Source organism: Balaenoptera ricei, chromosome 1, assembly GCF_028023285.1.
Source record: "Balaenoptera ricei isolate mBalRic1 chromosome 1, mBalRic1.hap2, whole genome shotgun sequence".
Lineage (NCBI taxonomy): Eukaryota > Metazoa > Chordata > Mammalia > Artiodactyla > Balaenopteridae > Balaenoptera > Balaenoptera ricei.
In genome coordinates, this window is record NC_082639.1 from 115,437,844 (window position 1) to 115,464,722 (window position 26,879).

The following is a 26,879-nucleotide window of genomic DNA, read 5'->3' on the forward strand; positions in this document are numbered from 1 at the left end:
GAGCCTGAGGTCCGTGGTCTGAGAGCAGAGCTAGCAGCTCCGCGAGGTTCCCACGCCCAGCGACGTGGGGTGCCCGCTGTTTCTGTTGTTCTGGAGGCTCCCCCAGATTTAGGGAAGTTCTGAGGATGAGTGGAACAGGGGCGCCCGGGTGGAGGGCTTCGAGAAGGAGCCGGGCTGGGAAAGGGGCCGACACTCGCTGCGGGAGGGTGGAGACAGATGCACCTTGGAAAGTCGGGAGCTTGATCCACCCGCCCGAGAACCTGATGCTCCCCGCCTCCTGCTCCTCGGCCCCGGCCCCGGGAGAGGGAGCTTGGCTCAGAGCTAGTAGACGTCACCCCCCCTTACCAAGCCCATCTGTTTGTTTGTTTCTTTTTTTCTTCCTTCTCCCTTCTTTGCTCTGCCAACCGCTCCCTCGGCCCCTCCGACCTGCATTCTCTCCAGCCCCGCAAAGGCATTTCCCCCTCCGCTGCCTCCAGATCTCGTCCTTCGCCAACAGCAGCTGGATGCGTACGGATGGCCTGGCGTGGCTGAGGGACCTGCAGGCCTACACTTGGCGCAATGACTCGGGCACCATCTGCTTCCTGAAGCCCTGGTCCCAGGGCACATTCAGCGACCAGCAGTGGGAGCAGCTGCAACAAACATTTCAGGTTTATCGCAGAAGCTTCACCAGGGACATACGGGAATTCGTCAAAATGCTGCACATCGACTGTGAGCTGAGGGATGGGATCGTGCAGAGTTGCCCGGGGGAGACAGTGGACGCAGGAGCCCAGCCGGGAGGTTCTGGCCCCACCTGATAAGATTCTCTCCTCTCTCCCTTCTGATTTCCACTGCTGCCTGAGAGGTCTCAGCTTGACTTGTCAAAATACCCCTTGTTCCTCCTGCTACAGGTCACCCACTCTCATTTACATGAACTCTGGGTCCCCAGTGTAAACCTCACGCCAATTTCTTCCACCCTTTCCAATCTTTTAAGCCCTTCATAGCTCTCTCTCCATTCCTCTCCTCAGACCCCTTTGAGATCCAGGTATCTGCTGGATGTGAGGTGCTCCCGGGGAACACCTCAGAAAGCTTCATCCGTGTAGCATTTCAAGGAAGAGATGTCCTGAGTTTCCAGGGAACGTCTTGGGTGTCAGCTCCAGATGCCCCACCTTGGGGCCAGATGGCCTGCACGGTGCTCAACCAGGACCAAGGGACCAGGGAAACAGCGCAGTGGCTCCTCCACGACATCTGCCCCCGATTTCTCAGAGGCATCCTGGAGACAGGGAAGTCCGAGCTGGAGAAGCAAGGTCAGCCTGCCTCTGTCACCTCCTGCCCTCCACTCCACTCTGGGCTCCATCTGGGGTTTTCATTCCAGGGTTCACATCCCTTTGAGCATCATGGGAAGAGAAGGGGATGGATAAGGTGTGAGGGTATTTATTCATTCCACAGACATTAACTGAGCGCCCTTTGGGTTCCATGAATTGAATTAAATAAGCACTGGGGGTCAAGCAGGATCTCTGCTTGAGGGGGAAGATGATAAGACAGATGAACAGTTCAAGCAGTGTTTGAAACATGCTACATATGTTGCAGCTGAACACAGGGTGCCCTGGGAGTACAGAGAAGGGGCATTTACAGTAGACCGGATCAGGAAAGGGAATGGGGATCAGGGAAGCCTTTCCTGGAGAAGCTAGTATAAAAGGATTGAAGTTGTGGGAGTTCATCTCCAGAGGTGGAAATGTAGGACGAATGAGCCTGCTATGAGGCCCAGAGCCTCTAATGCAGAGTCTTCACTTTAAGATCCCTCATTCCCTTGTTGGATACAGTGAAGCCCGAGGCTTGGCTGTCCAGTGGCCCCAGTCCTGGGCCTGGCCGTCTGCTGCTGGTGTGCCATGTCTCAGGATTCTACCCGAAACCCGTGTGGGTGACGTGGATGAGGGGCGAGCAGGAGCAGTCTGGCACTCAGCAAGGAGATATTGTGCCCAACGCTGATGAGACTTGGTATCTCCGAGTAACCCTGGATGTGACGGCTGGGGAGGCGACTGGTCTGAGTTGCCGAGTGAAGCACAGCAGTTTAGGAGACCAGGACATCATCCTCTACTGGGGTGAGATAGAACCGGGGCCCAGCTGGGAATGGGAGGAGATGCTCCTCAAGCATAGAGGGAGGGACTGGGGAAGGGGAGGGAGTGGACACACCCAAGATGGAGGAAATGAAGCCCCATACCAGGAGGGATAGAAGGAGAGGATTCTGAAAGGAGAGGAATAAAAATCTGAACTCAAAAAGGACTGAGACAAGGTGTTCCATATACAAAAAAAAAAAAAAACCAGACTGGGCTTCCCTGGTGGCGCAGTGGTTGAGAATCTGCCTGCCGATGCAGGGGACACGGGTTCGAGCCCTGGTCTGGGAAGATCCCACATGCCGCGGAGCAACTGGGCCCGTGAGCCACAACTACTGAGCCTGCGCATCTGGAGCCTGTGCTCCGCAACAAGAGAGGTCACGATAGTGAGAGGCCCGCGCACCGCGATGAAGAGTGAATAGGCAGCAAGTACAGAATCCCAGGAGGATTTGTTCCCCAGAAGAGAGAACCGGGGACTTTGAAAGGCAGGGTAACAGAGATAGCTGTGGTTTATTGAGTGCTTCTTCTGTGTGAGCTGCACACTCTGCATACAGCATTTCAACTAATCATCCCAACTATGCTTTGAAGCAGGTACTATTATTTTCATTTTATAGATGAGAAATTGAGGCTAAGCTAGGTCAAGTAAACTGCCCTGAGTCTCATCATTAGAAACTAGAAGAGCTGGATTTAGACTCAGGTCTGCCTAGCAACAAAACTGGTGCCTTCCCCTATATATTGCACTAGCATATGCTGAAGTGAACCGAATTATGGATGCCCAGACCCTGAGAAAAGACGGGGCACCTAAACTTCAGAGGAATACAAGTGGGCACATTAAGTGGGGGAGGAAATAAGAAACACCTGGCACCCTCACATGTGCTTATACCAGGGGACTTGAAATAGGGTGGGATTCTGGGATGAGGCACATCCTGTGTTCCCTCAAACAGACCGGAGCCATGCCTCTGTGGGCTTGATTGCCATGGCAATACTGCTGTCCCTCCTTCTGATTGGTGGAGGCTTTGCATTCTGGTTTAAGAAGCACCGGTAAGTCTCTCCTTTCCATCTCCTCCTTCCCTCAACTTCTCTCCCCATATCTTCTCCTCTCCCCCTTTCCTTATGGTCTCTCTCTTTGTTTTCTCTCACAGCCTCTATCAAGACATCCTGTGACTGTCCTCACCACACCTGTCTGTCTGGACCTCAGGATTTCAGGGCTTTAGTGCTCAGAATCTGAGGGTGAAAGACAGCTACCTTGAAGAAGCAGAGGACAATCATAAGGCAGCTTTTGTCACGTCCTTTGAACACTTTATCTAAGAGGATTTAAGTTCTTTTTCAGTATATTACAAGTGTATAAGCCCACGTGGTTCTGTAAAAACAGAAGTGCAAACTCAGATACCTCTCAGGGACAAGCAGATAAAGGCTGGGGTGTAAGTGTGTGTGTGTGTGTGGTCATTATTTGAATGATGGAATCTGCAGTGAACTGGAAAGCACTTTTCCTGTCCAAAGGAAACGGGTCCAGCTGTTTGCTATCAAGTATAAAGTAAGACCCTGGCTTGGCTGTAACCCACATTTTTTTCAAGAAAAGTGGAAGTCTAGGTTTATATGTGAACACCCCCGATATTAATGTGTTGACTCAAACTTTTACAATATTTGGGGTGTGGGATACCCCAAATACACCTCTGCTGGCTGATGACAACCCTGGGGCTCCCAGTTTGTGTCTCTAATGTAAAAAGTTTGTCCTGAATGACATATCGGCAGTTTCAGGACCTAGTTTCTATTGTGAATTTGGGTTTATAAAGAGGGACATTTTCTCTTTAAAAGAAAATTAGGCTGTAAGAAACAGAGGTGTCTCAAGCTTTTTACTTGGCGTAACTTGATTAAAAGAGGAGAAATCATGGTGTATTTATATTATGTAGAAAAAGCTACTTTTGGTAGGGATATTTTTCTCAAGTGGTCCTACTTACAGCTATTGAATGAGACAATATGTGGGCTGGGCTGAACCCATTTGGGTAGACGTGAGCGCTAGTGATGATGGCCCCACTGTCTGCTCTATTCTTAGCCTAGAGAAAAGAAGCAGGAAATGTAGAGGAACAGCAGCCCTTCCGGATGCCAAAAAAATGAGAAGGCCAAGTTAAAAATCATCTGTTAGCTATCAGGGAAGTCGTCTCTTGGCACTCAAGGCCCTCGAACATCCAGAAAAATTGAGACTAAACTTTTGAAGTCTTTGCTTGAGAAAATTAAGACTTGGCATTTTCTATGTTGCACTTTCAGGTTGAACCTAGGATGTGGGTGGAAATCCAGCTAGTTTCTAAATCAATGGTTCCGAAACTGTGGTTTCCTGACCTGTAGCCTCATTATCAGCTGGAAACTTGCAAATTATTTTGGGCCACCCCCCCAAAAGATGAGACCTACTGAAATGAGAAATCTTGGGAGTGGGGACCAGTAACCTGTGTTTTAACAAGCCCTCGGATGATTCTGATGTTCAGTTAGAGAACTGCTGTTTGCAGGTATTGTACAGTGCTAAGCAATGGATTCCTCAGAATGCTAAGTGAAAATGTTGGCCTGAGATTAGTTAGGGAAGGCTTCCTAGAGGGAGGGGAAATTGAAGCCGGAAGTAGAGATACAGTGAGGTGAACAAGCAAGTGCACTGGATCAGGAGACCATAGTCTCCTCTGACTCACTTTATTCCTGTGCCAAATGGAGATAATAATGTTTGTCCTGATCATGCTACAGATTGAACGTCTATGTCCTGTGTCCCCCGCCCCCCAACCCCCGCTAATTCATATGTTGAAAACCAAATACCCAAGGTGATGGTATTAGAAGGTGAGGTCTTTGGGAGGAGATTAAATCATGAGGTCTGAGCTCTTGCGAATGGGATTAGTGCCCTTATAAAAATGGTCCTTATCTATAGCACAGGGAACTCTACTCAATATTCTGTTATAACCTATATGGGAAAGAATCTAAGAAAGAATAGATATATGTATAGGTATAACTAAATCACTTTGCTATACACCTGAAACTAACACAACATTGTAAATCAACTATACTCCAATGTATAATAATAAAAATGTAAAATAAATAATAAAAAAAGGTCCTTATCCCCTCCACCATGTGAAGACACAGCAAGAAGTTGCCGTCTATGAACCAGAAAGTGGACCCTCACTTAATCTGGGAGTTCCCAGCCTCCAGAACTATGAGAAATAAATTTCTATTGTTTTTAAGCCACCCAGTTTATGGTATTTTGTTATAGCAGCCCAAATGGACTGAGATAGTTTATCTCACAAATGCTGTGGGGAGCAAATGTTTACAAATGTTTGGCAATCTGCAATGCCTTTAAAAATGTAGGGCCTGTTAACAGTTTTGGGTACCACACTTCCCTCAGGTGATGCGCTTCAGCTTCGCTTCCTCAAGCAGTGTCAAGCTTCTGACCCAGTCCCATTGGCCTTCTGCAGTCTTAGGGCATGTGTGTTAAAGTGCTTTCTGCAATCTTTTTGGGAATGCTTCAGCATGAATTTACCTTAGCTCTGGTTCGTTTTTAAGCAACTTTGGTTTATTTTGGAGGTAAATGTCTATTTCTCTAGGAAATTCTGTCTTCTTCCTTCAAATACTCAGTTCAAAATATCTCAGGAAGTCCTTAGAATTCATTTTAGAGTGTGCTAATATTCTCTTTATGGATATCGGGTTCCTTACTGAGTGCTGTGCTGGGTGTCAATTTATTGCCCTTGAACTCCAAATTCACCCTTCATTATATGCTCAGTGATAATGGATGAAATTCCTCTAATCATTTCTTCTTCAAAGCGAGCACAATGATAAGCTTTTCCAGTAGAGGGCCCTGGAGAGGTCCTGCAGGAGATAGGCACTCTCCTGTAGTTTCCAGCTACCGCAGGGCGGGTCAGCAGAGTGGGTGTGAAGGCATCCTATGGGGTGCTGCCTCAGCCATGTGCCCAGAGCTCATGGACACTCAGTAACCTTGTAGCTTCAGCCTGGCAATAACCTTCACATGGAAACCAGACCTCTGAAGGCTTTCTGCCCCTCCCAGTGCCCCATCCTCTCTTCAGATGGTCATATGGCCTCTGCTAAGTCCACCTGCTGCCCAGAGGTTTCCGCTGAGTCTCACTCTCTTTGCAAGCCCCCACCTGAGGTCTGGAGGGTTGCTTCCAGCTTGTCCAGTGACTGAAGACCAGCTCTGCCCTGGACAAACCAGCAAACTTCTCTGCTTCCCAAAGGGCTAAATGACACCTTCTCCAAGGAAGTCTGTGCTCCAGGCTTGGGGAGGGGTTACCCTTCCAACTTTATTCTGCCTTAAATATTCTCCTTCGGCCCTAGAGTTCCATGGAGAGTTTTCTTATGTCTTATAGTTATTTTCCCATTATAGTTTAATAATTCTATTAAACTTCCTCGGTTTAGCTCACTGTGTGGTTTCTATTTCCTGATTGGACTCAGGTGGATACATGTGCCTACTCTTGACCATACATAGGAAATCTGAACTTTCCAAAGCTATTTCTTGAATTTGCTTTTGCTCATAAGTCTATGACATGGAATTGACCCACTTTGCTTTGTGGTTTAGCTCTTCCTCCAAGAACTTAGATTTCATGTTCTTCTTTGCCAAAACCATCCTCAGGAGTCATTACCTGCTCCACTTTTAGTGCATCTGCTCTTCTCATTCACAGGGGCCTTTGTCCAGGGTGTAGTTGAGAGGGGTATGGTTAACTGTTAGGCCAGGACAGGTGTAAACTGGGACTGGCTCAGACAAATTTTCTGTTGATTTATTGTTTTCTATTTGTGCTGCGCAGTGGCTCAACCCTGGCTCTTCTGATCTTCCTCCTGGGACAGGCCTCTATTCTCAGGTCACATAAATCTTCCCACTCCCATGGCCCACTCCCCAGATTCTCTTGTCCCTCTGATCTTTCTTTGTCTTCTGTGTTCATTATCATCCCTTATTTTCAGCTGAGTTCCTTCTCTGAGCTATGGTGATGGGAAAGGCTTTATTCTCTTCAACTTCTTTTACTTACTCCGGCTGGGTCTTCGCAAAACTTGTATTCTTTTACTGATTTTATTGAACCATCTCTATGGGGGTGTTTCCACATGTTTGTCCCTGCTTTTCACCCTGCAGAACCATCTTTCCTGTTTTCTTGTGAAAATCAGGATTATCCAATAATGAGTTCCTCATCTTTCCTCCCTGGTTTATACATGAGTGTATACATTACCTTTTTTTTTTTTTTAATTTTTATTTATTTGGCTGTGCCAGTTTTTTTTTTTTATAATATTTACTTTCTGTTCTGCAAATATAATCTCTCCAGTTATGTACTCTTTTTTCTTCTTAAACATGCCACATTTAAATTTATTTATTTTTGGCTGCATTGGGTCTTCATTGCTGTGCACGGGCTTTCTCTAGTTGTGGTGAGCAGGGGCTACTCTTCGTTGCTGTGCGTGGGCTTCTCATTGCAGTGGCTTCTCTTGTTGTGGAGCACGGGCTATAGGCACCCAGGCTTTGTGGCTCAAGGGCTTAGTTGCTCCGCTGTGTGTGGGATCTTCCCGGACCATGGATCGAACCCATGTCCCCTGCATTGGCAGGCGGATTCTTAACCACTGCGCCACCAGGGAAGTCCCTGCACCAGGTCTTTAGTTGTGGCATGTGGGATCTTCTTTGCCGCATGCGGGATCTTGATTGCGGCATGCAGGATCTTTTCTTTCTTTATTTAGGGGCTTCCCTGGTGGTGCAGTGGTTGGGAATCTGCCTGCTAATACAGGGGACACGGGTTCGAGCCCTGGTCTGGGAAAATCCCACATGCCGCAGAGCAACTAGGCCCGTGAGCCAAAACTGCTGAGCCTGCGTATCTGGAGCCTGTGCTCCGCAACAAGAGAGGCCGCGATAGTGAGAGGCCTGCGCACCGTGATGAAGAGTGGCTCCCGCTCACTGCAACTAGAGAAAGCCCTCGCACAGAAACGAAGACCCAACACAGCCCAAAAAAAAGAAAAAAAAAGTTCCCTTGTAATCATATATATATATATAATTTATTTATTTATTTAGGCTCACCGGGTCTTAGTTGCGGCATGCATGAGGGATCTTAGCTCCCTGACCAAGGAGGGAACCCACACCCCCTGCATTGGAAGGTGAAGTCTTTTTTTTTTTTTTAATTTATTTATTTTATTTATCTATTTTTGGCTGTGGTGGGTCTTTGTTGCTGCACGCGGGCTTTCTCTAGTTGCGGTGAGCAGGGGCTACTCTTCGTTGCGGTGCGTGGGCTTCTCATTGCGGTGGCTTCTCTTGTTGCTGAGCATGGGCTCTAGGCACGCCGACTTCTTGGCACGCGGGCTCTAGAGCGCAGGCTCTGTAGTTGTGGCGCACAGGCTTAGTTGCTCCGCAGCATGTGGGATCTTCCCGGACCAGGGCTTGAACCTGTGCCCCCTGCATTGGCCAACAGATTCTTAACCACTGCACCACCAGGGAAGCCCAAAGGTGAAGTCTTAACCAGGGAAGTCCCCCCTCTTTTATTTCTGATATTCCTTGTCCTGAATTCTACTTTGTCTGACATTAAAATAGCTACTCGTGCTTTCTTATTATTAAGGTTTACTTAGTGTATCTTCTTCCATCTTCTATTTTTAACCTATATGTGTCTTTATTGTTAAAGTGTGTTTTCTGTAGATAGAAAATAGTTGGGTTTTGCTTTTTTATCCATTATGACAATTTCTGCCTTTTAACTAGAGTGTTTTGACCACTTAAATGTAATGATTAAATTTAACTTTAATGCAATTTTTGACATGGGTTAAGTCTACTTTCTTGCCATTAGTTTTCTATTTGTCCCATCTGTACGTTTTCCTTTTTAGGATTCTATTTTTTCTCCAATAGTGGCTTACTGGTATGCCTCTTTTTAAACCTTTTTAAAGGCATTGCTCTAGGATTTACAATATATATTTTTTAATATATCACTGGCTACCTTTAAATAATATTATATTACTTTACATATATTGTGAGAACCATGCAGAATGTATTTCCATTTCCCCCCTCCTGTCCTTTGTGTATTGTTGTCAGGAAGTTTACTTTTATATATGAATTTTATATATGAATTTAACTCCACAATTCATTGTTTTTGCTTTAAAGTTATCGTTAAAATATTTCAAAAAAAGAAGAAATATTCTTGAATATTTACTGATGTATTTACCATTTCTAGTACTCTTCATTCTTTTCTACAGATCCAAGGTTTCATCTATTGTCTTTTTTCTTCAACCAGAAGAAATTCCTTTCATATTTCTTATAGTTCAGATCTATTGGCAACAAATTCACTCAGCTTTTATTTTCTGAAATAGGCTTTTTTTTTTTTTTCATTTTGGAAAGATATTTGCAGGATATAGAATTCTGATTTGAAGATTTTTCAAGCACCATAAAGGTGTTGTTCCACTGCCTCCTGCTTTGCATTGTTATTGACCCAAGTCTGTGTTTATTCTTATTTTCCCCCACATATGTAAAGTATGCTTTCCCCCAGTTGCTTTAAATTTTTTTTCTTTCTCTCTCTTGTTTAGAACATTTGATTTCAGTGTGCCCCAGCATGTGCGTGTATGTGTGTGTGTGTGTGTGTGTGTGTGTGTCACTGAGTTTCTTGAACTTGGGACTCCATCTCAGGTGTTATACTACTTGTCCTTTTTATTTCTTTTTTTTTGGCCACACCACGCAGCATGTAGGATCTTAGTTCTCAGGCCAGGGATCAAACCCTGTGTCACCTGAAATGGAAGCACAGAGTCTTAACCACTGGACTGCCAGGGAAGTCCCAAGACCACTTGACCTTTTTAAATGGGTCACAGAGACTGAACTTCCATCTCTGTCTCCTCAACTTACTGAGATTTCCATGCTCTTCTTGGGTTTTCCCTTGCTATGCTATGATTTGAAAATTGCCTCCAGGTGGAAAGACAGGGGACAATTGTAGATTTAATTGTAATAATATATTTCCTTTATCAAGCCAGATTTAGTGCTGTACCTTTTGTCTTTAAGTGGCTTGTTTTCAGAACTTAAGGGAAACATTTACAACTTCCTTGTTCCGCTTGGTAGAAATGAAAATCAACTAGAGGCCTTGTTTGTGAAAAGCTATTTTAGGAGTTGGAGGGCTGAGGGCTGTGGCAGGAGTAGAACACAGAGATGAACAATTAAACAACTCGGTGTTACTGATACATGTAGAGCAGTAGTAAAGGGCTATTAAAAAAGGGCAGTCAATCAAAACAGAAAAAGAACCAGGTAACATTACCAAAAATCTCTTCTGCAGAGGTGAAAACAATGCAAGTTGCAAATGAAAAGGATTGCTCAGAATTGTCTTGCATTCCATGTCTGCATCCTGCATAAATTATAACCCCTAGCACTGGAGCTAATGCACTTTGATACACTTGCTGTGACTATATTGGAAAATTAAAGTGTTGAGATGGACTTAGAATTTAATCCTGACCTCTGATATTACTGTGGACTATAATGAGTTCAGTTGGAAAGACAACTACAGAATGACTTATAGTCCATAAGTCAACATACAGTTGTTGGCAGATGGAAGAGACCCATTGTAAAAGCAGGGTAAAAAATTAATCTGAGATTAATTTCTGTTAGTTCTAAACAGAATAACTAGAAATGGAAGAAAGTGGAAAGTTGCATATATGGCCTGTACTTCAGATTCTAAAATTCAACAATAGCAGTTCCATCACAGCAATGTCAGCTTGACATCTTTTTGGTGAGAGAAGGATACTGACCTTGAGAAATTTCAACTTAAAAATGTGAATGTGACTTATGGTGAACAGTTTTTAGTAGGTGCAAAACTGTATCTTCTGTTATGTATTTTAGACTTTCAAAGTACTGACGATGGTAAAGGAGAGGCAGGAAGTAGAGTTAATTTCTCACCATCATGATCAAGGGGAACCTGACACAAATAACTTAATCAGTGGCACAAGACTAGACAGGGTGAGTTATAAAGAGATGGAACAGTTGAGATAGCCTACTGACTTTGCAGTGTTTGAAAAGCTAAGCTAAAGCATCCTTCTGTTGGGTCTGAAAGCCAGCAGATAAGGCAAAGGGACCCTTATGCCCCCTACACATGTGAAAAGAAAAATAAACTCACGTCTTTTCACTGATGATAAGACATATACTGAGAAAACCCAAGGAGCCCTATTTAAAAAAATCAAATAAGTACTAGAATTTATAAGGGAATTTTGTCATGTAGAAAAGGTAAATATATGAAAATCAAAGGTGTTCTGTCTATTAGCAATACTTCTCTGTACTAGGAACTGGAAACGGAAATAAACAGTTCATTCAAAAAAGTGACAAAAATATAAAATACTTAGGAATAAATTTCACAAGAATGGTATAGACCCCCATATGAAGAAAACCCTATATGTAGAGTCCTCTGAATGACAAAAGACATGTTCTGAGTTAATGAAAAGATATACTCTATTCTTGTTTTAGAAGATTTAACTTAATTAAATATCAAATTCCCATGATGTGTGAATTAAATGAGATTCTAAGTACTATTAAAATGGCTAAAAATATGAAAAAAATATGGTGGGGGTATGGGATTTGCCCTTCTGGATATTAAAACTCAGAGGCACCATCAGGAAAATACTATGGTGATAAAATCAACAAACAGTTGAATAGAGGAGTAGGATAGGTAAGAAATAGATCTCAGTATATATGGGAATATATGATATGTTATTTTATATCACTGCAAAAGAATAATTAATGAGTGGGCTGGCTATCCATCTAGAAAAAAATAATATTGGAACTCTATCTCATAGCATAAATATAAATAAATTCCATCTATATATTTTAATAAATTTATTATTTTATTTATTTATTTTTGGCTGTGTTGGGTCTTCAGTGCTGTGTGTGGGCTTTCTCTAGTTGCGGCGAGCAGGGATCTCTCTTCGCTGCGGTGCATGGGCTTCTTGTGGTGGCTTCTTTTGTTGCAGAGCACGGGTTCTAGGTGCGTGGGCTTCAGTAGTTGTGGCATGTGGGCTTCGGTAGTTGTGGCTTGTGGGTTATAGAGCACAGACTCAGTAGTTGTGGTGCACGGGCTTAGTTGCTCCGTGGCATGTGGGCTTTTCCTGGACCAGGGCTCGAACCTGTGTCCCCTGCATTGGCAGGTGGATTCTTAACCACTGTGCCACCAGGGAAGCCCCAGATGTATTAACGAGTGAGGTTTTGAAGATTTTTTTTAACCAAAATAGGAATTCAGAAACTATAAAATATACACATATTAAAAAAATAAAAATTTTGTATGGCAATAGATGACATAAATCAATTGTGGATTGGGGGAAATATCTATATTGCAAAGTACAGATAGTGTTAGCTAACATTAATAATGAGAAGAGTCTCATAACTTTATGAGAAAAAGTTCAATACTCAAACAATAAATTGGCAAAGACTGAACAGATAAATCATAAAACAAATCCAAAATGGCTAATAAACATAAGAAAAGATAATCATCCTCATTAGTAGTCATGGAAATGCAAATTAAAGTAAAAATGAAATATCCATTCTATCCTAACAAATTGACAACAATGAAGGAGAATAATACATATATGATTTTTAAAAACAGCCTTGTGGGAAGCTATTTGGCAAAAATCTCTTCACATGAAAAATTCACAGACTTCTCAACTCAGAAATTCTACTCTTGGGACTGTATTTTATTAAAATAAAAGCACCAGAATGTGAGGATGTATGTCCAAGAATGATTGTTGCAGCGTATGTATGTTTACATATGTATGTAGGCGTATATGTATATATTTTGTAGTGGCAAAAAATAGAAGCAAGCATTAATTAGGATTAGATGTAGTTGCTTAAAGCATAAACAGCTCAAATAACAGGGGCTGAAACAAAATAAAAGTTTATTTCTCTCTCACATAATAGAAGAAATCCAGAGATAGGCACTCAAAGGTAGCTCCATTAAGTTAACAGAGACTCAGGCTTCTTACACCTCATTGCTTGGTTACTTACTGTCATGCTTCAACAAGAAATGCTAATGTTTCATCATGATGGATTCTGGGTAGCAGGCTGGAGGAAGGGAAGGACATCTCCTTTCTTCCCCCTTTAAGGAGAATTCTCAGAAGTAAGACACACCAACAACCCTTCTGCTGCTTCTTGGTAAGTAGTCACAGAAGCACACCAACCAATGTGCAAGTGAAGCTGGGAGATGTAGTATTTAGTTTGGTGATAATGTGCCTAGCTAAATATTAGGTTTTGTTACTAATGAATTTGGGGAGGCAACTAGAAGTCTCTGTTATGGGCAAAACATAGAACAATGGGGAGTCATTGAATAAAATGAGTTAGGTCTATTAAAGTTGACTTGGAGGAACAACAACTTTAGGAGGTTTTAAGAATCCTTAATTTATCTTAAATTTTTCTTTTGTTTATTCACAAGAATGAATAATATCTATGTGTAGAGAAGTTTAAAAGATATAAAAAATTAAAGTTAAAACGTGAAATGATAAAAAAAAATATTGTATTCATTTGGCAGTGTTTTTCCTTTCCCAGTGCTACCTAAAATATTGGTGTACTTACAATCGATGACATCTTTTGTAACACAGTATGATGAACTATGATAACAATAATTTAAATTAATATGAATTAGTATAAAATAAGACAACAGATAGCATATAAATCTGATAATAACTCTACATACTTACCCAAAATTTTGCATAATTTTTACTCTTGGTCATTACCCCAAACAACTGAAATCTTAATACATGACCTTCCTTTGCCAACTTTCTCACTCCTGGTATCTAACTCTTTGGACTATTTGGGTAGCTCCATTCCTCAGCCTCCTGGGACCCATTGATCCATTGCCTGCTTCCCTGATGTGTGTGTGTGTTGGCTCCCTTGCTCCAAAATCTAATGATCAATTGCAATTCACTCAAGAGTTTTTCAGAGTGGAGGAGAATATATATATATTTGGTGGGGGCGGTACATAGACTATTTTCTCTTTGCTTTTCCAAATTACTGGAATCTAGGAAAAAACCACTTTATCCAAAATGCAGAATGGTGGATACTACCGATTGGCTTGCTAAATCCTCCTTTGGTACCTTCTTTTATGGCAGAGTCTGGAAAGGTAAAAACCACATTTTTCAAACTTCTTTGCAGCTGGAGTTTGTAAATTAGATTTCACCAGTTAGATGCACCCATGTGCCATTTGTGGAAAGGTTTTTAACTACAAATTCAATTTCTTTGATAGAAGTAAACTTATTCAGGTGATCTCTTTCATTTTAAGTGAACTTTGGTAGTCCATGTTTTTCAAGGAGTTTATTCTTTTCTTCAAAGTTGTTAAATTTATGGCATAAAGTCACTTATAATATTCCCTTATTAATCTTTTAACATATGTGGGATCTGTGTTTATTTTACCTCTTTCCTTTCTGTTATTGTTAATTTATGTCTTCCCTCTTTTTTTTACTGACTAGTCAGGCTAGAGTTTTACCAATTTTATTGATCTGTTCATTGATATACTTTTTCTGTTTACTTTGTTTGAACTTTGTTTTGGGTTAAAATTAAGTTACTTGGAAAACTTTCTGATCCTTTAGAGCCTTGATTTTAAGTGTTGTTAGGTAGGATCAGAGCAGACTTTAGGGTTAATTCTGACCCACTACTTTAAGTAATACCCTCTTGAGTACTTCACTGAAGTACTAGAGGGGTGCCAACTGCAGATCTGTGGACTTCTCTGTGCAGCTTTTTCCTCTCTGCAACTCTGCCCTGTGAACTATAACCACCTTTGTCTTTCTGAACTTCTAACTCTGTATCCTCAACTCAGAGAGACTGCTAGGCTCTACATATATCCCTTTCCCTGGGCTGCATCTTAGAATCTCTCTTTAAGCAGTGAATTGACTCACCTTGTTTATTTACCCTCTCTCAGACATCACTGTCCTGTACTGCCTGATGGTCAATGTCCGAACATTGTTGTTTCATATAGATCGTCCACTTTTTTTAGTTGTGTCAGGCCAGAAGGTAAATGTGGTTTTTGTTTTTCTATCTTGTCTGGAAGAGGATTCCACATATGTGACCTTTAGAAGTCAGGAATAAATGAAGAACTTTTCCTACTCTATTTTTCTTCACTGGAAAATAGAGTTGTGGTTGTATTCCAGTTTCCATTCTCCAGATCTCTGTGTTCATAGACGGTAGTCGTGGTTAGCAGTGGTAGAAGAATCTCTCCAACTCCAGCTTCCCTGGATTACAGCCACTGTATTGAATTTGGCTTTGTTTAATAGATTAAGGACTCACCCTCCCCTAAGCACCACTGTGACTCAGTTGTAAAGTGTCCTGTGTGTTAATCATGTTTTTTTATTTTCTATATTTTATGATGCTCTGACATCTTGAGGACCTTACCTGCCAGGGAGGGACTGCTCCTCCCAGGGATAGCTAATTCCTTGAGATAGCAAACAACTCTCCTGTGAACAAGTCTTTCATATGCAAACCAACCAATCCAAATCCCATATTCCCCAACCACCTCCATTACTAATTCTCACATACCAAGCCAATATTTTCCCTACCCTTAATCACGCCAGGACCAGGTACCAAACAACTGGAGACCACCCTTATAACTCATAGCCCACTGAAATTATTCAAATTACCCAATCTTACACTGTTTACTTTGCCCTGCCTTGCCTTCCCTGTGGAAATCACGATAGAGGCTTATGCCCATGCTTTCCCCTTATTCCTTCTCTCTCCTGACTGCTCTTGGTACTATCCCATGTGGCCCTGCATGGCATGGTGTGCCCCTTTCTCTTGGGAATTGTAAGTAATAAGCTCTTCTATCAAAGGCAGTTGTCTCTGTGTCTGTCACATTACCATACCTGATTAAATGCAATCCTGGTCCAAGTTAAAACATCCTGGGAGTCATTTCTGCAATTCTCAGCCTAGACTGTTCTCTTTACCTTTCAACAATTTTGTAACACCCCATTGTTTGTATTAAATCCATTATTGCATAAAATACTTATGTTTTCTCATTCATCACTGACTTAATCATGCAGCTACACAAAGGAGACTCTATAAGAAAAATGTTCATGTTGTTCAAAGCTATAACCCATAGTAATATATTTTTAAAATTGTCATTTATTTATTTATTTAAATTAATTAATTAATTTATTTTTGGTTGCTCTGGGTCTTTGTTGTTTGCACGCGGGCTTTCTCTAGTTGTGGCGAATGGGGGCTACTCTTTGTTGCAGTGCACAGGCTTCTCATTGCGGTGGCTTCTCTTTGTTGTGGAGCACAGGCTCTAGGCACACGGGCTTCAGTAGCTGTGGCACGCGGGCTCAGTAGTTATGGCTCACGGGCTTAGTTGCTCTGCGGCATGTGGGATCTTCCTGGACCAGGGCTGGAACCCATGTCCCCTGCATTGGCAGGCAGATTCTCAACCACTGTGCCACCAGGGAAGTTCTTTACTGTTCTTCTATTGTGGGTTTATTTATTTATCTGTTGGACCTCAGTTACAGAGTGATGAATTAGTTATACTCCTCAGCTCATGGCATATTAGCATCTTTGGTCTGGGCAAGGACATTTTTTTTTGTTTAACTTATTTATTTATTATCTTTATTCTCATTATCCAATTCCATTCCCACTTTCATACATAGGCAACTATTTTAAAGTGTTTCATGGGTAACTTTTTGTTTATATATGTCCTTAAAAATTGTTTTGTGTGCATGCATTTTGTTTTCACAAATGGTGTTTGATATATCTATCATCTCTATCTATCTACTACCTATCTTTCTATCTCTTACTCTTTCTTACCTTTCCTCCCCTAAACACTGTTTTAAGATTCCTCTCTATTGCTATATGTACATCTAATTTGTTGTTTCTAATTGCTGCATAATAAGGTGTGTGTCTACAACATAGTATCAGTTTTCCTATTGAGGGACCCAAGTTACCTCTGATACTCCACAATGAAGATCCTCATACTTGTTCTTTTATGGACATAAACATATAAGAGCACTTTAAAAAGGTAATAATCTTTAAGACAAAGAAACATTTTCTCAACAAAGGTACTGAGCATGTTTATTAAAAATTAAATGAGATTAAAGGCAAGGGACATAGCCAAGCATCCCCCAATTCAACAGTGATTAGTAACTGAGATCTGTGTCAGTGAAGCCGTGGCACCAGGAGTGTGAAGGAGCTTCCATCACCAGATCTGGAATAAAGAGCCTCAAGGTGGACTAAATTTCTCACATTTCACTTACTAGATAGGAATTAATTTACTCTCCTCTTGTAGAGCAGACTTGGAAATGAGCTGTGTTGTCACATGGAAGATCAGCGACATGTTTCCACATGGGGGAAGAAGTGGGCATGCCCCATCCTTCCCACTTATACAACCTCAGCTGCCACCACAGCAGAACGTTGTCTTGGGGACAACAAGGTTAGACAGGCTGTCTCCCCCAAGAATAACTCCTTATTCAGATTAACTCACTGTAAGTGCTCCATGTGACCAGCAACCAGAAATTGGAAGCCTCCAAAAGGGACAGCATGCCACTATTTTGTGTGTAGCAGGATAACAGGAGCAGAGGAAGTATCCCTGGCTCAGCTATGATCATCATCTATCAGGACAGATGTGCCATTTTATCTAGGTTTTTGGGTCGGTGGGTGTGTTTCCCTAAACCCTCTAAAGCAAATACTTCAGTGCTACTGTCATTTGGGCCCTATTTTTTTTCCCCAAGGACACTTCATGTTATGCTTCATTTGGGCCAGATGTTCAAATCAGTGTATCTGTTCGTCTTCGCTAAGAACACAACAATTATTTATTTGTCCTTCCAGCACACGTAGCAGAGAAGAGCAGCTGCTGACATGCAGCGAATGACAGATAGCTGATGCCCTTCTGCAAAACCACCAGCATCCCAGCAAACCAGGATACAAAAGGGGGTGGTACCCTCATTCAATCCCTATGTGACAGACCGTCTACAGGCTCCTTAATTTTAAACCCTAAATGAATAGCTTAAACAGATGTAGATTTCATGTGACAGGAGAGACAGGAAGATATGAGGCTTTATATTCTTCAGATGTCTACTTTTGCTGTACTGACTGTTAAAAAGTTATGTGTAACTTCAAGAAGAAAGGCACTAGAAGCTTCTTAGCAGAGGGTAATCCCAATCTTCTGGAGATTTAACGAGATGTAGCTCACAGAATCTTCTGGCTCCGTCTGCTGTTAATTGAATCAAAGTCAGTAAAAGTCTTCCTGTACTTTGGTGTGAATTTTCTGGATGTGAACCCAGCCATATTAAATATGAGCCTCACAGATGTTGTCTCATCACTATCATGGTATTTATCAGACATGGGAATAACTTCTTTTATACTGGCCTGGATGACAAGCTTAGCACATTTACATGGGAACAAGGCAACACATACTATAGACTTTCACACCAGCCAAATTTTTGTTTGTGCGGCATTCAGCTCGTTATGGCACATGTAAAGGTATTTGGTACCCAGCTTACTCTCCAAGGTAGCAGGTCATTGCTATTGTACCCAATCCCTACGATCTTTTTTCTGCCTTTAGGATTCAGGCTCTGACTTGGGAATTCGGATCTTTGCTTCTCTGTGCTGATGATAAGAAGGCCACTGCCAGGAAATACTCAGGCCATTCCAAATAGTCACCCCCTTTTTGCAGGAAACTTCACTGAAGCTGGGTTCTCATGGCTGGTACTTGCCCATCCTCCTGTCCGGGATTTGCAAACCTGCAAGTTCCTTTTGCCACAGCCAAAGCATGCCCAGGCCATTGGCAATATCTTAAATAAGCCAGTTAGCTCACTGATTTTCACTGTTTCTTTGTTCCAATGTAAGCATTTTAACGTCCACAAATTTCTCTTGAAATTCCACTTTGCTCAAAAATTGATGGACCTTCAAGGGAGATTTCAATACAATTCTCACAATTATTAGTAAGTACGGTAGCCAGAAAAATCAGCATAGATGTAAAAGATTTGAGGAGCAAAATAAAAATATTCATCTAGTTGACCTATATAGAATCTGCATTCAAAAACTGGACAGTAAAACTGTACATCTCACAGATTTTGATGAGTAATGTTTTTATTGTTATTCAGTCTTAAGTAATTTCTCTTTTGATTAATGAATTCCCTAGAAGTATGTTTTCAAACCAGTTATATGGAAATTTAAACATTTACCTTTTTGTTATTAATTTTTAGATTAGTGATATTATGGTCAGAGAATGTGAATAGGGTCCATAGCTACCTGTTTTTTGAAATGTGTTGAGACTTTCTTTATGGCTTAGAATATAGCCATTTATATATTTGACTCATATATGCTTGAGAAGCCCACGTACACCCCAATTTTTAGATGTAGAATTTTATACAGGCCAGAATAATTTTTTCAGCTTCATTGAGCTTTACTTGACAAATAAAATTATATTTAAAGTGTAAAATGTGATGACTTGACGTACATACACATTGTGAAAGGATTCCTACAACTGAGTTAATTAACACATCCATTACCTCACATATTTATTTACCTTTTTTTGTGTGAGAACTCAAGTTCTACTCTCTTAGCAAATTTCAATTATACAGTACAATATTATCAACTATATTCTGCCTTAGATCCTCAGAACTTATTTATCTTATAACGCAAAGTTTGTACCCTTTTACCAACTTCTCATTTCCCCCATCCCATAGCTACTGGCAACCATCATTTTATGCTCTGTTTCCATGAACTTGACTTTTTTTTTTTTTTAACATCCCACATATAAGCGATACCATTCAGTATTTGTTTTGTTTTTGTCTGGCTTATTTAGCATAATGCCCTCCATGTTCACCTATGTTGTCACAAATGGGAGGATTTCCTTCTATTTAAAGGCTGACTATTGTTCCATTATATGGAACAGTGTATATTGTTTTGTATTTTGTTATGATTTTGTCGTTAACAGATTGTTTATGTTAAGTGGAGCACAGGGTGTCGGATTGTGAGCTGAAGTTTAACAATAGACCAGGAGAGAAATTGAAATGGAGAATTTTATTACTCATAGGTCCTGGAGGAGGTACATGGCTAGCCTAGAGGAACCATATGGAGAGATAAAGGCGGAGTGAAGACAGAAAGACAGAATGTGGGGTGCATGCCTTTGTTAGGGTCTTTGGGTAGAATGCTTTGGGATTCCCGGGCTAAGGCTGGATTGGCCAATTAGAGCCAAAAGAGTGAGGTTTTGGTAAGCCCCACCAGGGTCTTACTAAGGAGCACATGAGAGGAAGGCACTGGGAAACAAGCCAGGAGGACTGCTGATCACAAGGGCTGCTGGGGAAGTCATATCAGGAACTTAACATTTACTTGTGACTCTGTGGGCCACAAATCAGGACATGTGCTTCCATGGGTTTAAGGTTACTGCAGGCCCCTTGACTAAACAAAATGGATGCTGAGGCAGCAACACCATGGATCAACTTAGCTAAACTCTCCACAATATACCCCATTTAAAAAAGTCCATTCATCTGTGGACAGACACTTAGGTTGTTTCCATACCTTGGCTATTGTGAATAATGCTGCAATAAACATGGGTGTTAAGATATCTCTTTGAGATAGTGATTTTTTTTCCATTGGAACCTCCATACCGTTTTCCATAGTGGCTATACCAGTTTGCATTCCCACCAATAGTGTTCAAGGGTTCCCTTTCCTTCACATTCTTACCAGCATTTGTTATCTCTTGCCTTTTTGATAATAGGCATCTAAACAGGTGTGAGGTGTTATCTCATTGTGGTTTGATTTGCATTTTCCTGATGATTAGTCATGTTGAGCAACTTTTAATGTACCTGTTGACCATTTGTATGTCTTCTTTGGAAAAATGTATATTCAGGTTCTTTGCCTATTTTTTAATTATTATTATTATTATTTTTGCTATTGAGTTGTACGAGTTCTTTGTATATTTGGGTATTAAATCCTTATTAAATATGTAGTTTGCAAATATTTTCTCCCCATCCATAGGATGTATTTTCATTTTGTTGATGGTTTCATTTGCTGTTTAGTAGCTTTTTAGTTTGATGTAGTCCCACTTGTTTATTTTTGCTTTTATTGCCTTTGCTTTTGGTGCCATATTAAAAAAATCATTGCCAATATCAATGTCAAGGAGCTTACCCCTATATTTTATTCTGGGAGTTTTACAGTTCCAGGTCTTATGTCCAAGTCTTTAATCCATTTTGAGTTGATTTTCAGGTGTGGTGTAAAATAGAGGTCCAGCTTCCTTCTTTTGCAAGTGGATATCCACTTTTCCCAGGACCATTTATTGAAGAGACTATCCTTTTCCCACTGTATATTCTTGGTGCTTTTGTCAAAAATTAATTGACCATATATGCATGGAGTAATTACTGGGCTTTCTATTTTGTTCCATTGATCTATGTGTCGGTTTTTATGCCAATACCATACTGTTTTGATTAATAAATCTTTGTAATGTAGTTTGAAATCAGGAAGTGTGATGACTTCAGCTTTGTTCTTCTTTTTCAGGATTGCTTTGACTACTCAAAATATTCCATGGCTCCATATAAATTTTAGGATTGTTCATTGTATTTCTGTGCAAATTCCAATGAAATTTTGATAGGGATTTCATAGAATCTGTAGATTGCTTTGGGTAACATGGACATTTTAACATTATTAATTCTTCCAATCTATGAATATGGACTATCTTCCCATTTATTTTTGTCTTCAATTTCTTTCACCAACGTCTTATAGATTTTTTGTTTTTGTTTTTGTTTTGTTTTTGTTTTTTGGACAGTTCCACAACTGGGATATTTTAATATAAATACTATAAAAATAATACATACAACAAAAAAAATGCAGACTGGTAATAGGTGATATAAGATAGAAGGGAAAAATCCTCCTCACTACTCCAATCTTCTAATGTCACAACTGTAAACACAACAGTTTCTTTAAAATGCTGAAATTTATAAGTATTCTAACAAGTCCCAAGGCTTTGTTCCTTCTGTATTGGTTTGTTTAAGAGAGTGTTGAGATACATTTAAAATATTAATCATCACTACTGTTAGAGTAGGAATGAAACTTAATTTCATAATAAAATATAGTTAACACTGGGTTGTTAAAAGCCCCATTTTCTTCACATTTTATATTTATTCTTCCTTACTAAAATAATATTGCTCAGTTTGATCCCTGGTCAGGGAACTAAGACCCTGCATGACACGCAGCATGGCCAAAAGAAAATTAAAGTACAAAATAATATTGCTCAAAGTATATCCTATCCCTATTGATCAGCAAGATTTTATAGTCTTGTCTTGCAAGTGTAGCACATATATAATTAAGCAGTTGGCAAACATACAGAGATTGAGTACAAATAAGGCCCACAATGTACTGTTGTATAATGCATTTACCAACAGGTTGATTGAACCAGTTGTTACATTTAACAGCAAGAAAAAATTAACTGGTTTCTGTTCATTGCTATGATTAAACAAAGAGTGGGTTCCTTTCTTTTAGCTTCAGAGACTTGAGATTCTGAATGCTTTTTATGTGCAGCAGGTGACTGCATAAGTTTCCAAGCACATAGTACTGCTGCCCCTTTAATTAGAAGTTTGGCAGTGATCAAAATTATATCACCCACTATTAAACTACTAAGGAGGATCAGGCAAGAAGCAACTGTCCAAATAAAAAGGCTAAATTGGCCATTCTTCGAGATGCTACCCTACATTTACCTGAACTGTGTAAAGAGATATGAAGAGGCCAATAGCTGTCAGTAGAATACAATATGCTACTTTTATCCAGTCTTTGATATGTGATTTTTTAAAAGCACATATGACCCTTTTTGAAAACCAGCCATTATTTCTTTTTCCAAAGGTTCATTGTTAGTATTTGGAAATGCAATGGTTTTTTGTATATTGATTTTGTACCCTTCAACTTTACTAAATTTGTTTATTAGTTCTAACAGTTTTTTGGTTGAGTTTTTAGGGTTTTCTATATATAAGATCATGTCATCTGCAAATAGAGACAGTTTTACTTCTTGCTTTCTAATTTAGATGCCTTTAATTTTTTTCTTGCCTAATTGCTCTGGCCAGAACTTCTGGTACTATGCTGAATCAAAGTAGCAATAGTGTATATCTTTGTCTTTTACCTAATCATAGAGGAAAAGCTTTTAGCTTTTCAACATTGAGTATGATATTAGCTGTGGGCTTGTCATATTATAGCCTTTACTATGGCGAGGTATATTCCATCTATACCTAATTTATTGAGAGTTTTTTCCTTATCATGAAAGGATGTTGAATTTTGTCAAATGTATTCTCTGCATCTATTGAGATGATCATACAGTTTTTAATCTTTTTGTTTAAAATTTTATTTATTTTTGGCTGTGTTCAGTCTTCATTGCTGCGCGTGGTGGGCTTTCTCTAGTTGCAGAGAACTGGGGCTACTGTTCATTGCTGTGCGTGAGCTTCTCATTGCGGTGGCTTCTCTTGTTGTGGAGCATGGGCTCTAGAGCACAGGCTCAGTGGTTGTGGCACACAGGTTTAATTGCTCTGTGGCATGTGGGATCTTCCCAGACCAGGGCTCAAACCCGTGTCCCCTGCATTGGCAAGCAGATTCTTAACCACTGTGCCACCAGGGAAGTCCCCAGTTTTTAATCTTTATTTTGTTAATGTTGTTGTTAATGTTGTGTATCACATTTATTGATTTGTGTATGTTGAACCATTCTTGCATTCCAGGAGTAAATCCCACTTGATCATGGTGTAATATTCTTTTCATGTACTACTGAATTCATTTGCTCTTTTTCTTTTTTATAAATTTATTTATTTATTTATTTATTTTATTTTTGGCTGCATTGGGTCTTTGTTGCTGCGTGCGAGCTTTCTCTGCTTGCGGTGAGTGGGGGCTACTCTTCGTTGTGGTATGTGGGCTTCTCACTGTGGTGGCTTCTCTTGTTGTGGAACACGGGCTCTAGGCTCGCAGGCTTCAGTAGTTGCAGCACGTAGGCTAAGTAGTTGTGGCTTGTGGGATCTAGAGTGCAGGCTCAAAAGTTGTGGCGCACGGGCTTAGTTGCTCCACAGCATGTGTATCTTCCCAGACCAGGGCTCGAACCTGTGTCCCTTGCATTGGCAGGCGGATTTTTAACCACTGCGCCACCAGGGAAGTCCTGTTTGCTCTTTTTTGTTGAGGATTTTTGTATCTATGTTCATAAGACATATTGGCCTGCAGTTTTCTTTTCTTGTAGTGTCCTTGTCTGTCTTTTGTGTCAGGGTAATGCTGGCCTCGTAAAATGAGTTTGGAAGGGCTCTCTCTTCAATTTTTGACAAGAGTTGGAGAAAAATTAGTGTTAATTCTCTTATAAATCTTTGTTAGAATTTACCAGAGAAGCCATCTGTTTCTTTGTTGGGAGGTTCTTGATTACTGATTCAATCTCCTTAGTTGTTATTGGTCTGTTCAGATTTTCTATTTTTTATGATTTAGTCTTAGTAAGTTGGATGTTTCTATGAATTTATTTATTTCTTCCAGGTTATCTAATTTGTTGGCATATTGTTGTTCATAGTAGTTTCTTATGATCCTTAGCATTTCTGTCTTATCAGTTGAAATGTCTTCTCTTTCATTTCTCATTTTATTTGAGTCTCCTCTCTTTTTTTCTTAGTCTATCTAATAATTTGTCAATTTTATTTACTTTTTCAAAAAAAGCAGCTCTAAGTTTTATTGATCTCTTCTGTTGTATTTCTAGTCTCTATTATATTTATTTCTGCTCTAATCTTTGCCATTGCCTTCCTCTATTAACTTTGGACTTAGTTTTTTCTTTTTTTTCTAGTTACATTAGGTGTAAAGTTAGATTGTTTATTTGAGATTTATTTCTTAATGTAGGCGTTTATTGCTATAAACTTTCCTCTTAGAACACTTTTGCTGCATCCCATAAGTTTTGCTGTGTTGTGATTCCATATTCATTTGTTTCAATATATTATTTGATTTCCATTTTGATTTCTTCTTTGACCCATGGGTGTTCAGAAACATGTTGTTTAATCTCCACATATTTATGGATTTTCTAGTTTTCTTCTTATAATTTATTTCTGGTTTCCTACCATTGTGATCATAAAAGATGCTTGATATTGTTTCAATCTTCTTAAGTTTATTAAGGCTTGTTTTGTGGCCTAATGTATGATCTATCCTGGGACTGTTCCATCTGTGCTTGAGAAGAATGTGTATTCTGCTGTTATTGGATAAAATGTTTGGTATATGCCTATTAGGTCCATCTGTTCTGACATGTAGTTTAAGTCCAATGTTTACTTATTAATTTTATGTCTGGATGATCTATCCATTGTTAAAAGTGAGGTATTAAAATCCCCTACTACTATTGTATTGCTGGCTATTTTCCCTTCAGACCTGTTAATATTTGTTTTGAATAATTTAGGTGGTCCTTGGCTTATTTTTTTTTTTCATTTTCTACACATTTTGTTTGTTTTCTTTTGAAGAAGTGGAGTTAGGTATATATTTTTTTGAATTTTATTTTATTTATTTTTTATACAGCAGGTTCTTATTAGTTATCTCTTTTATACATATTAGTGTATACATGTCAATCCCAATCTCCCAATTCATCCCACCACCACCACTCCTGCCCCTGCCACTTTCCAACCTTGGTGTCCATATGTTTGTTCTCTACATCTGTGTCTCTATTTCTGCCCAGCAAACCAGTTTATCTGTACCATTTTTCTAGGTTCCACATATATGCGTTAATATATGATATTTGTTTTTCTCTTTCTGACTTACTGCACTCTGTATGACAGGCTCTAGATCCATCCACGTCTCTACAAATGACCCAATTTCATTCCGTTTAATGGCTGAATAATATTCCATTGTATATAGGTACCACATGGTCTTTATCCATTCATCTGTGGATGGGCATTTAGGTTGCTTCCGTGACCTGGCTATTGTAAATAGTGCTGCAATGAACATTGGGATGCATGAATTATGGTTTTCTCCAGTATATGCCCAGTAGTGGGATTGCTGGGTAATACGGTAATTCTATCGTTAGTTTTTTAAGGAACCTCCATACTATTCTCCATAGTGGCTATATCAATTTACATTCCCACCAACAGTGCAAGAGGGTTCCCTTTTCTCCACACCCTCTCCAGCATTTGTTGTTTGTAGATTTTCTGATGATGCCCATTCTAACTGGTGTGAGGTGATACCGCATTGTAGTTTTGATTTGCATTTCTCTAATAATTAGTGATGTTGAGCAGCTTTTCATATGCTTCTTGGCCATTTATATGTCTTCTTTGGAGAAATGTCTACTTAGGTCTTCTGCCCATTTTTTGACTGGGTTTGTTGTTTTCTTAATATTAAACTGCATGAGCTGTTTATATATTTTGGAGATTAATCCTTTGTCCGTTGATTCATTTGCAAATATTTTCTCCCATTCTGAGGGTTGAATTTTCGCCTTGTTTGTAGTTTCCTTTGCTTTGCAAAAGCTTTTAAGTTTCATTAGGTCCCATTTGTTTATTTTTGTTATTTCCATTACTCTAGGAGGTGCATCAAAAAAGATCTTACTGTTATTTATGTCATAGAGTGTTCTTCCTATGTTTTCCTCTGAGTTTTATAGTGTCCAGTCTTACATTTAGGTCTCTAATCCATGTTGAGTTTATTTTTGTGTATGGTGTTAGGAAGTGTTCTAATTTCATTCTTTTACATGTAGCTGTCCAGTTTTCCCAGCCCCACTTATTGAAGAGGGTGTCTTTTCTCCATTGTCTATCCTTGCCTCCTTTGTCAGAGATTAGTTGACCATAGGTGCGTGGGTTTATCTCTAGGCTTTCTATCCTGTTCCATTGATCTATATTTTGGTTTTTGTGCCAGTACTATAGTGTCTTGATTACTGTAAGCTTGCAGTATAGTCTGATGTC

General features: G+C 40.1%; 2 protein-coding genes and 1 pseudogene across 2 annotated transcripts in view; 2 read left to right on the forward strand and 1 right to left on the reverse strand.

Moving 5' to 3' along the window:
• The window catches only part of LOC132352193 (T-cell surface glycoprotein CD1b-2-like), a 122,360-nt gene that overhangs the window by 51,131 nt on the left and 44,350 nt on the right, over positions 1–26,879 (forward strand). The window lies entirely within an intron of this gene.
• Positions 111–5,300, forward strand: CD1D (CD1d molecule). Its single transcript, XM_059902449.1, has 5 exons — positions 111–708; positions 1,005–1,283; positions 1,800–2,078; positions 3,035–3,131; positions 3,233–5,300. Exons 1-5 carry the CDS (start codon positions 126–128, stop codon positions 3,252–3,254), a joined length of 1,260 nt encoding a protein of 419 aa, XP_059758432.1. The 5' UTR covers positions 111–125; the 3' UTR covers positions 3,255–5,300.
• LOC132347264 (deoxycytidylate deaminase-like) lies at positions 18,202–18,864 on the reverse strand (annotated as a pseudogene).